Here is a 12,461-nt window from a genome sequence, read left to right as displayed (position 1 = left end):
AACATCAGTAATCATAATAGATATAAATAGTTGAAATTGCTAGTTAACATATAAATGTACTTTTAAAAATTAGTTTTCAATCCAGGTCTGTACTTTTTACAAGAAATGTACCAAATCAAAATGTGAGAGAGATTGAAAATAAGCCATTTAAGGTAAATGTTGATAAAAAGAAAACATGCAAAATAAATATCAATAAATTGAAGATTTAGATAATTAAAAGATATAAAGATGAAAAAAATAATAATTTATCAAAAAGATACCATTGCCCTGAGCTCTCTTATGCCCCTAACAACATGGCTTCTGAAAAAAAACTCAAATGAAATTTACAAAATATGAAATGAAATAAACACAATAAGTAAGGATATAGAGAATTTTAATAAAACCATTTTGCTCTTTTATCCTACTCATCATGCTCCCCTAACGCCATCTCTGTGCCCCCAGTCTTGCTCTCATATCACAAAAACTGACATCCTCTTCCCCAAAGTTCTTTCCCTGCTTGTCTGGTGTCTCAGAGCAAGCCTATCCCTTTTGGAGGCCAATTTTCCAATTCTCCATCTAACACCACCCCATCCCCGAAAGGGGGGGGGGGCGGGGGAGAAAACACTTTGTTAAGAAAGAACCCACCTGGAAGAATGAAGTGAAGTTGAAAATGAAGCAGTGTTCACACACGAGTAGTTTTTAGCCCATCATGTGTTAGTATTTTGGTGAAGAAGCTTTAAATAAGGTATATAACCCAATAGAAGATAATTTTAAATTATAATTTTATAATCTGCTCATTAGTCACATTATTTGTTTTTCTAAAGATGAAAATGAATGCAGGACCAAGCCAGGAATCTGTGAAAATGGGCGTTGCGTTAACACTATTGGGAGTTACAGGTGCGAGTGTAATGAAGGATTTCAGTCAAGTTCCTCAGGCACTGAATGCCTTGGTAAGTTGATATACGAGCATATTTTACTTGGTAAATAAAACATCTGTTTTATGACGTAATCACAGAAGAGCTCTACATATATATCCTTGTCTGCTAAACAAATCTCCCAATCCACATGCCTCTTCCTAAAGATACACATCTACTAAAATGACGTATTTGTACATGTGTGTGTTGTATGCACATCTATGTGTAATGTAAATAACCGTCTTAAATAGTCTTCCCAAAATTAAGATTAATTAAACTATGGAAAATGTGACTTTGGTAAAACTTACATCAGGGGATGATTTAATTCCAAAAGAAAATATTTGCGATGTGAGGTCAGCTTGCTGTATTAATGATATTAAAGTAAATGCCATATTTCAAAAATGCAATGAAGGTTAATTTTTATTTTATAGTACAGAAAAATGTTTTACAAAATATTTTCCTGTGGAACATGTGAATATCAGACATTGTGTTACTTTATAATGCATACATTATAAACCATTTTCGTTAAAAATTGTTGCAGAGAAGGAAAGTAGTGATTGTCCTATTTAATTTGAAGATCAAAATAGTGAAGTGCTGGATCCATGGCATTGATGCTCATTGACTGACTGCTTTGTCATTCCAGACAACCGACAGGGGCTCTGCTTCGCAGAAGTATTGCAGACAATGTGTCAGATGGCATCCAGCAGCCGTAATCTGGTCACAAAGTCAGAATGCTGCTGCGATGGGGGCCGCGGCTGGGGTCACCAGTGTGAGCTGTGCCCACTTCCTGGAACTGCCCAGTACAAAAAGATATGTCCTCATGGCCCAGGATACACTACTGATGGACGCGGTAAGGAGTTGAGGAAAGCCATGCATATTATCAACACAGTGTACTTCATTAATTCAGATTAATTGGAAGGAAAACTCGATACAGTAATAATATTTGTATGCATATGTGTGTTTGTATATGCTTTGTGCTAATGCTTCAGAGACTTTATTAGATGTAATATTCATATCAAATCTAAGAGGTAGAATTTATTATTTCCATTTATACAGTTGAGGAAACTTAAAGCACAAAACTAAGGTAACAAGTAATTTTCCCAAGATCACACCCTTTTTAAGGGATGAACCCAGGATTGGAATATACCTGTCTGACCCCAAAGGCCATGCTTATAACCCCCAAACTATATTTACTTAAATAGATGTTGCTTATTTATTTGAGTGTGCACTGGAACTCATTCTGTTTGCAACATATTTACAAGCCAGCAAGTTTCCATTTTTTTGTACTAATGTCCCCCAAAATACCATTTTCCTCTATTACTATACAGATTCCCAACCCTGCGTGATTTTTACTAATAAAATCCTTTCTTCGGAATCTATTGCAAGTGCAGATTTGAGGCCAATCCATGGAAAATTATCACAAATTCCAAATTAGTTGAACTTCACAAATGTCGCTTTCTAGGGCCCCCCAAAATAATTCTTGCTTAGGATGCAAAATACATAACCTTCAACAAAGCTTTCAACACAGCCTTCATTTGTTTCTCTCTCCCCATCGCTTCAGATTATTTTTCTAACTCTTCCATGTTTCCAGTCACCTAAAAGATATAAAGGTACTCAATGCTCACGAATGTTGGTTGTTAGTCATCTTATGTCAGTTCCTTGATTTCTCTTAGTTTCTAGCCATTGTTATCCTCACATATATATTAACGTCTATTTTTGTTTTTTGTTTTTGTGTTTGTTTTGTCCCACAGATATTGACGAATGTAAAGTTATGCCAAACCTCTGCACTAATGGTCAGTGCATCAATACCATGGGCTCATTCCGGTGCTTCTGCAAGGTTGGCTACACCACGGACATCAGCGGAACCTCGTGTGTTGGTAAGGCAAGCCATCTCTACATCCGGGGCTTTGTCAACTATTGTTTCCTACGAGTCACTTCCTGTCAGTACAGTATCTTTATTATGAGCTGTGGAATGTACATTTTATTAAAATGATGCCATTCCTTTCAATAATGTGGTTCCTTTGTTTTTTTAGAGAGAGAGAGAGAATTTTTATGAGAGTTTATTTGAGCCAAAGTGATGACATATGCCAGGGAGCAAGATCTCAAATGCTGCTCAGTAATATGGTTCTTAATATCATAGTAATTATACAAGGCCTTGTCCAATAATGTGAGACACAAAACTGTTGAAGTCATCAAAAAAATCTATTCAATCAGGGAAATATAAAAATTATTAAAAATACACTTTCAATACCTTATATTTTAATTTAAGATGTATAAATGACTTTTTTTGTCATTTTTTGATGAAAAAAAGGGATTTTGATTGTGAATGTGTGTTTGCATATAGAGAGAGAATGCTTTGGGTTTTTTCCTCATTGATGTTTTTTGCATAAAATATACAATTAAGCATTATCTAAAATTTCCAATTTCAAACCAGTTTCAGTACAGAAACCTTCTACATTTTAAAAATCTCTTTTTCTAATTTAATTTTTCATATTTTCTCACCCACACCATTCTACGATAATTTGAGTATGGGGTGACCTACCTTTATTGAGTCTCTCTAAAGCATTCAATTTAGTTTTAATTGAAGAAAAACATCTTTTCTCCTTCATATTTCATCAACTTAATTGATATTCCCTTAAAGTACCTGTTTCAATAACAAGCACATCTGGCATGAAAAGATTAAGAAAACCACTTGGTTGGGCATGAAAGTAATAGGAACAGGCTATTAATCGTGAGCTTTCAGCATTCTGTGGACCTCCATCAATATGTTTTACGGAGCAAATGAGATTGTTTGCTATCAGAGTCCTAGCAGAAAAATGGTGACATATTCAGATGAGGACAGTTTAAGAAGGGTTTAACAAAGGGACTATCTATAAAGGTGCTGGGGCCGTACCACTCCTGAGCCAAAAGAAAAGAGGGAGAGGTTATTGGCACGTGGAAGGAGAAAGTTGTACCTAGAGGGCTGCCTTGAAAGGAGCTGTGACCTCTGACCCAACGACTCAGTCAGTCTGAGCCCATCTTTCAAGGAGGGAGTTGAGGCAATAGACCAGCCAGAATAGAGAGCAAGAAGGCAGCCTCCCACAGTCAGTTTTTCCATCACCATAGATTTGACCCCCTTTACCCTCTTCTACCATCCCACCCCTTGGAACTCTGGGTGGTGAGCACACAATGTGATGTATTATAGAAATGCATACATGAAACTTGTATAATTTTACTAACCATTGCCACTCCGATAAATTTAATTTAAAAAAAAAAAAAAGAAAAGAAAGCAACCTCCTGGGCCCATGACCAGGGTGAGGCATGACGTGGAGGGTCAAGTGGGAGTCTTCCAGCACAGTCCACGGCCCCGAAAGACGCATAGGGGAGTATCAGCCTGGAGAGTTTAAGAGAACTTTTGCCACATCCACAGGTCAAAATATAGAAACTCTTGTTTATGGTTCTCAAATTGCAAACCGAAGTACATTAACCAAAATAATACAGTGGGGGCTTTTGAACCCAGACAGCTGTCAATACAATATTTATCCAAGTTCCATAGATTGATCTACAAAGTAAACAGTTCATTACTTGAGTGAAAATTGACGTGTACATCATTTCTCTCTGGCTGTTTTCCATTTTAAGTTGAAGAGAAAAAGGTGAAAGAACAAAATGGGACTATGGAGGGAGGAAAGAGTCTGGTTGTTTCTTTTCACCAAGAATTGAATCTTCACGTCACTTTTCCTTAGATCTTGATGAATGTTCCCAGTCCCCAAAACCGTGCAATTTCATCTGCAAGAACGCCGAGGGGAGTTACCAGTGCTCGTGTCCACGGGGATACGTCCTGCAAGAGGACGGGAAGACATGCAAAGGTGGGGAAGAGTCTCTGCTGTTTGTGACCCTTGTCTGTCTCTCTTCTTTCAGATTCAAAGTGAGCTAATCAGGGTTATGCCACATGTATCACCTTCATTAAAGCTCATCCTCCTAGTGACCATTTTATTAGTCATAGAAAATTTTAACGAAGTCTATGTGGTAGGAGGCAGGGAGAATGAAAACCCAAGTTACAGTGGCTTGCTTCTTTATAACAAGCCCCATAAAGTTAAAAATGAATAAAATTAAACTAAACAAAAAATTTTAGTGATAGAGGAGATTGAGACAATGGAAATAAGACTTTTTTTGTGCCTTGTCTTAGATTTCATCTCTGTAAACTAAACTATATGACACAGTTATTGTCAAAGTCTGAAAATGAATTGGTCAATTTAAATTGTTTGCTTAGGTCGTGTTAAAAATAATCATCAAACTAAGTTAGATAATTAAAACAGTTCCAATACTATACTCATATATTCAATTTTACATAAAACCTTATCAGTATGAAATTAATGGACTGAGGAAATTGCTATCTAATTAAATTTTTGAAATACAAATTATTCTCAAGAAAATGAAATTTTATTCCCAAGAAGTACCAAAAAAATAAGTTAAGTAGCAAGCAGTACTATTCTTTTGTACCTATTTAGTGAACATTATGAGTTAATTTAATTTTGCACATTGTTTATAAGTGAGTGTAACTAAAGTGTGTGATTTTTTAAGCTTTAAAATAATTAGTCTTATCTACATCTTAACATTGCTTTGTAAATTTATTTAAACATATTTTCCCATCTTAAGTTCCAATCTAACCAAAATCACATTTTGAGTTTTCTAGTATTATAGTCCAAATATTAATTCCATTTATAACTAGAATTACAGATGCTGTGGTTTTGCTTCCTCTGGTATTTATGATGGTGTTTTCATTTAGATCCTAAGAACCCGACTCCATGTGTTAAGACCGTCATCGATTTTCATTCTATTTTTATTTAACCCCTCCTTTACCAGCCATGTACTAAACTGTGCATTCAATACAAGAATTAGAACCTTTGGAGAACAGTCATGGAAACCGCTGTGATCCATCCATTCGATTTCTTATTTTAAGAAAACTTTGTGTCGTGTGTCACCTTTGGTATCCTATCACAGTAGCCCATAATATTATGTTGCTTAAGTATGTGAAGAGAAACTGCTTGCTCTATGCGTACTGAAATCTGTAAAGCTTCCAGCAAAAATCTAGACCCAATACATCTGATAGAACGTGCACCCCTCCTGTGGCTTGATGAGAAAAGATGCATAGCCAGATAACGCTGCTCTGATTATTATCATGGGCTTCTCTTTCCTTTCAGACCTTGATGAATGCCACACCAAACAACACAACTGCCAGTTCCTCTGTGTCAACACTCTGGGAGGTTTTACCTGTAAATGTCCACCTGGTTTCACACAGCATCACACTGCTTGCATTGGTGAGACAAAACTACAAATGGGAAATTTTGCAGACTTTTGATAGAGGCATACAGAGTGCACTTAAAATGGTAGAATAATGTCTCAGTACTTATATTTAGAACCAGCCCCTCATAATTAATGGTCTAAGAATGTTGCTAATAACAGAGATATTTTTTCATGGGAACAGTATCCAAAGGAAAAAAGGCTTATATGATCCAAGCACACACATACAGTAGGCATATTCCAAACAGTTCCTTTCTATTGCATTCTAAATAAGCCATGTGTGTTCAGATAAAATATGATTAAAAGTTTTGAATGTGATAATGAACATGCTGGGTTTTTATGTCAGAAGACACATGTTAAGGGACTTTCTGTCTCCATTATCAAAAACCATGTCCTCAGTCAACCCAAAATATGCTCTAATTTCAAGTCTCTTGAAATGCACTTTTTCTTACCATTTTTGTCTTTAATATGACAGTGACTCCTGGCATCTGTTTCCCTAAAATGCTGTTGTCACATTGTGAAACTTAGGCTTTCATATTTCACTTTTTACTTCATGTAGTGAAATTTGCGTTATGTAAATATTGGGAGGGTTGACTCTCTCCTCCTTCGTGCTTTGCTAGACAACAATGAATGTGGGTCTCAGCCTTCCCTTTGTGGAGCAAAGGGGATCTGTCAAAACACCCCTGGAAGTTTCAGCTGTGAATGCCAAAGAGGGTTCTCTCTTGATGCCACTGGACTCAACTGTGAAGGTGAGTTTATTTGCTCAAAAGTCCGTAATCTAGTGGAGTATACCTTTTTCTTTTTACTTCTAAACCACTAAATGAGAAATTGTGATCATCTCAAAAGAAAAAAAGAAAAATTAACAAAATAGAACCCAGCAATGGATTTTTGCTCATAATGTTCATATACCATTTGGGGGAGGGCAAAGAAAAACTTTAATGTGATGAAACAAAATTTTGGTGAGTACGAATTGGCTTTTAAAATAATTGAACTCTTTTATCTAATTATTGATCTAAAAAATAATTGAACTGAAAAAAGAATTATTTACCTAATATGGTTTAGAGCAGGGGTGAAAACTTTTTTCAACGTTTTTCACCAAGGGCCATATGCAGTAAAATACACAAACAGCCAGTCCACTCACTCGAGGTGAAGTACGTGTTGCCTCACCTGGTTTATTTACGTAAACTAAATATATTTTTGGAATTTGCTGCGGGCCAATTAGCAATGGATCATGGGCTGCAGTTGGCCTGCGGGCCACAGTTTGGACACCCCTGGTTTAGAGTATTATACAAGTATACCAGAAACAAACAATTGGACTTTTGTTCCATGATACCTAAATGTGTAAAAGTTAAGGGTAAGAAAAAGAACCAATTAGCCTAGAGAACTGGAGAAATGCACCGAAAGTGCTGGGGGAAACTGATAGTTATTTCCATATTATTTGTTCTGAGACTCCTGATTCACTACCTTTTCTACAATGGGCATTTCCTCTAAAGTCTCCCCAGCAGTAAGTATTTCCCGTGAAGCACAAGGGGATGTTTAAGTGGGAATAAAATAAGAATCTGCCTATGGTCAGTAATAAAAGAACAATCTGCCTATGGTTCTTCAATACTTCCATTGCAAGTTTTAGTGTTAATATATAAATCAAATTTATTGGGATTGCTATCTTTTACAAAATACCCATACCAGAGATCATGAGACTATATACATCTCCTTTATATTTTATATAATATTACAATTTATGTTCTTATTGATTTTAGTCACCCTTTAATTACTTATTCTTAGAAATACTATATGATTATGAATGCTAGAAATATATTCAAAATTTTCATATACTTATAAGAAGTATAAGATTTTTATACATGTAATTTGCAGCCAAGGAAAATTCAGTTTTAAAATTCCTGTTTTAATATTTTATATTTGAAGTCATTGAGACTTTAAAAGAATATACAGCTGCTTGCCACGTGTGAGTTCAGCTTGTGACTATCCACATAAGATACCATTTATTAATTATCCATATAAATTTGTTACATACACATCAGACATGCCAATTTTATTTCACTCTTTATGGGTAGATTTCAAAGCCTCAGTTGTCATTCCAAAAGAGTATGCACGTATGAACAAAGAAATTATTCCATATGTGTAATAATACCACATCGTATCTAAAAATAACGTTCAAATACTTTAAATTTGCATCTAATTAATCTTGAATGATAATAAAAATGTTTGCATGTGAAACAATTATACTTTTTAGGTATCTCTCTAGTGCTTGTTATCTTCCTGAAAATGAGGATTACATGTCAATCACTTTTGAATCTACTAGAATATGTAATGCAAATATATCACTTACCAAATAAATCAGACCATATGGAAGTTAATCCATCCAAAATGCACAACATTCGTGCTTGCTGTGCTGAAATTAAGATGTTTTGTAGAACACTGATGTGGCATGGCCTGGTGGGTAACATAAGAATGAGGTCCTTTCTTATCTCAGAACCATTCTTTGTACCACTACTGGCCAAGAGCCATGTGGTGCAGAAAAAAATCACAGCCTCTCCATGTGTCTTGTTTGTTTGGTCCCCTGATACTAGTTACCCCAGGTTGTGTTTGGCATGTATGTAAGGCTAGTAGAAAAAGGTCACATAAAGATCTTGCTGGGCTTGTTTTTGCAGATGTTGATGAATGTGATGGAAACCATAGGTGCCAACATGGCTGCCAGAACATCCTGGGAGGTTACAGATGTGGTTGTCCTCAAGGATATATTCAACATTACCAGTGGAATCAGTGTGTTGGTGAGTCACATGGCATCTCATCTTAAAGTATCTTTGAGGCAAATGAACAAATAATAAAGGTGGACGTTTCAGTGTAACCTTTCAGTGTAACTTGAAAACCAGTGGTTAGGACTGGTGTAGGGATCCATTATATTAGTCTCTACACTTGGCGTGTGTTTGAAAATATCTATCATAAAAATGGGGTTTTAAATACCTAAAACGTAACTCAGCTAGAACTTTTATAATTTTTATTTTCTGCTAGCTGTAATTTTAAGTTTCTGAAGATGGTGTCAAGAATCATCATCATCTTCATTTGCCAAGTTCAGGGGCTTTTTATCAGTAATTTAATATCTTTAGATTGGGGGTGAATGCTTACCCATCAATCCCCCTCATACAAATCTAAAAGAATTCAGATCAAATCCATCAGTGTTGTCCAGTCACATAAATATAATGAAGGAGGTGAAGTATTTTAAGGTAGAAATGGTACCTAGTTACTGCAAATTCTGTTGAAAACTCCAGACACAGGTGTTTGTATAGTAAAATGTGTGGACAATCCTCTCTGTTCTTTGCACTGATGATGGTCATGGAAATTCTCCTTTTAAGGAGAGATTGATCAAAGAGAACACTGTTCTCTACTTGAGTAACCAGCTAACTTACTTAGCTGCCTAGTTTCTTGGTTCTGTTTGAATGCACTTCATAGACACGTCATCCAACACTGTGACATTAGATAGTGGCATAACTGAGCACAAAGGGAACGGTGGGCCTGCAGGGAAATGGCAGGGCACTTCCTGTTCCTCTGTGGTGATTTCAGTTATCCTACACGTACTTCACATATTTTACTGTGAGCGATCCACTAAATAAATTAATCTGAGTTTATGCTTTATGGTCTTCTCAAAAGAAATTTCAAATGACAGGTTAGTGAATTGAGAAAAAAAATCAAGGTAAATTTCGAAGGAGGGAGACCAAGGCTGAAAGTCACAACTATTCAGTGGCCTTGTGCGAGGTCAGACTCAGATGCTTTGCCACACCACAGATACACTTACGGGGGGAAATGCAGAAAGCATGAATGAGCCAGAGGTAAAGGACAACGTTTTAAAGGATTATCACAATGATGAGTTAGTCATTCAAAATAATTTCACAAGTTTAATTTCCATCTTTTTCTCTTCACAGAAAAAATAAATGATGCAAAAGTCCTTATGCACTGATTTATGGATTCATAAACAGAGGCCAAGTGTAGGCATACTCTTCAGAACATAGGAATGGTACTTTTTTAGATAGCCATTAGAACAGTGTAAAATAATTTTATTATATTGCATTGTTTATAAAATATGAGGCTCAACACTTCATTTAGCAAATACCGTGTACCTCTTGGTTCATTCTATGTAACTTAAAGCAAAAGAATGATCCTGTAATATTTCACGTGTCAGCTTAAATAGAATTCTTGTTTTTTCAAGCAATTATAAGTAGAAATGGGAACATGCATGGAGTATCAATTCAATTTCCAAGTTTTTAAGTTCCCTGAACTTTCTGTCTACAAACATCTAGTTGCAAAAATACCCGCACAGGTTTTCACTAAACTTGGTCTGGCTTAAAATCAAGGCTGTGTGGTGTATAGCCCCGTTTGCCTTTGTGGGATCCTTAGAGTGGGCACCTCAGCAAGGCAGTGACCCCAGGGCAGCTCATGCTGGAGTCCAGCCAGAAGCCAGAGTGCATGCTAATCAGAAGAGCCTCAGAAGAGATGGGCAGAGGAATAAGTGGTTTCAAAGATGAGTTCAAAACTAAAGATATATAAGCAACTGCAAGTGTTATCCCCAACTGCACGTATTCATTTGTGAGCTTGCTTTGCTAAAATGGGCACATCTAAGCAGCAGGCCCCTGGGTAAATAAGATGCGGCAGGGATTTATTCGAAAGGTTCTAGATTCTTCTGTGCAGGATTGAGGAATCCAGCTGTTCTCTAATAAAATTAATGACTTTCTTGCCTTGAATTCATATACCGTGTTTCCCCAAAAATAAAACCTAGCCGGACAATCAGCTCTAATGCATCTTTTGTAGCAAAAATTAATGTAAGACCCGGTCTTATTTTACCATAAGACCGGGTCTTACATAATATAATGTAATATAATATAATACTGGATCTTATATTAATTTTTGCTCCAAAAGACGCATTAGAGCTGATTGTCCAGCTAGGTCTTATTTTCAGGGAAACACGGTAACTCAGTAGGAATTTTAACTCAAATACATAGCAGGAATAGACTTAAACAACCCATCAGGAATAAAAGCAACAAGTTAGCAGAAGAACAAGAATTACGACAAAAATGCAAATTAAAAAGCCACAAATCATTTTTATTTGTCACTATGTGAATACCTTCAGTTAAGGGGACATATAGAATGAAGTATTTCAGACAGATTTATCTGGGGTCTCCTAGTATATGAACAAAACTGTTGGTTAATGTACCAGATAATTTAAATACTGTTACATTGTAAACCTATAATGTTATTGCTACTTACAATTTAAGAAAAATGACAGTTTGTCAGTGTTAATATTTTTAAAAGATTTTAATTCAATTCAACACTTTAAGAAGTTTCCAGCTAGTTACCACTGAACATTTAAAATTTTCTAGCACAAAGATGGTACAGGTGTACCTAACATTCTCAAATATTTGCAAGCATTGTAATTATTCAAAATTGAAAATAAGTGAATATTACTAAGATTTGCATGTGAAGAAAAATTATGTCTTAATAAATGAAGCTTTTAGTTATTTAGTGTTAGTAACTTTTATGGCCTTTCAAAAATAATTCGAACATAGCTTAATGAGTCAACTCAAAGTATGTCACACAAGAATATATATTAAAAGTCAGATTACCTAAGTCTATAAAATTATACCATGATGTATAAAAGTATGAAGTGTATCATAATGTTTCCAAAAATGTTACTTATTTTAAAATAGTCTTGTCACTGGTATGTTAAAATGAAATTTATTCAATTAACTGGTTTTGCCTGGTAAGTTTTCTACTTAACACAATGTCTAATGTACTATATTCATAGAAGGATCATTTTGTTAAATTATAGCCTAATTTACATTCTCTGTTAGGAGAGAAACAGTGCATATAAATGTCAGATTTGATTATAAAAGCAGATGAGCGTTTGTGGCAGAATTCCAAGTCTTCTGTATGTAGAAATAAAATAGCAGTTATATTTATGTTCTAGGTAGCTGAGTAATTAAGAATTTATTTATATACTTTCTATGAAATAAAGGCTAAGAATGTGTCCATGGTAGATAATAATAGCAGACTTTATATCCAGTGATTAAGAATTCTACATTTGGCGGTCTGATTTAATTCTGAGATGATCATCATGATACAAAAATGTGCCTAATAACATCGACCCTTTCGGTAACCTCTGTGCTGTCCTTAATGGAGTTTAATTTCCTGTCTGAGAGGCCTCTTCCCTGAGATGCCATCTGCATCTCCCATAACCTCACCGAGCCTCTGCCGGTCTGCATTTCCCTCTAGCTGCTG

At 35.6% G+C, this 12,461-nt stretch overlaps 1 protein-coding gene across 1 annotated transcript in view; it reads left to right on the top strand.

Annotated features, from left to right (window-relative positions):
• The window catches only part of FBN2 (fibrillin 2), a 266,506-nt gene that overhangs the window by 246,442 nt on the left and 7,603 nt on the right, over positions 1-12,461 (top strand). Inside the window, exons 56-62 of the mRNA XM_019732405.3 lie at positions 804-929; positions 1,537-1,743; positions 2,645-2,770; positions 4,616-4,738; positions 6,074-6,190; positions 6,794-6,922; positions 8,843-8,962. Of these exons, the coding sequence (XP_019587964.1) occupies positions 804-929; positions 1,537-1,743; positions 2,645-2,770; positions 4,616-4,738; positions 6,074-6,190; positions 6,794-6,922; positions 8,843-8,962 (948 nt within the window). The remainder of the gene's footprint in view (positions 1-803; positions 930-1,536; positions 1,744-2,644; positions 2,771-4,615; positions 4,739-6,073; positions 6,191-6,793; positions 6,923-8,842; positions 8,963-12,461) is intronic.

This window comes from Rhinolophus sinicus, chromosome 3 (genome assembly GCF_057876585.1).
Source record: "Rhinolophus sinicus isolate RSI-liver-muscle chromosome 3, RSI-T2T, whole genome shotgun sequence".
Classification (NCBI taxonomy): Eukaryota; Metazoa; Chordata; class Mammalia; order Chiroptera; family Rhinolophidae; genus Rhinolophus; species Rhinolophus sinicus.
The sequence above is the reverse complement of the archived record's forward strand: the minus strand, read 5'-3'. Positions and strand labels throughout refer to the sequence as shown.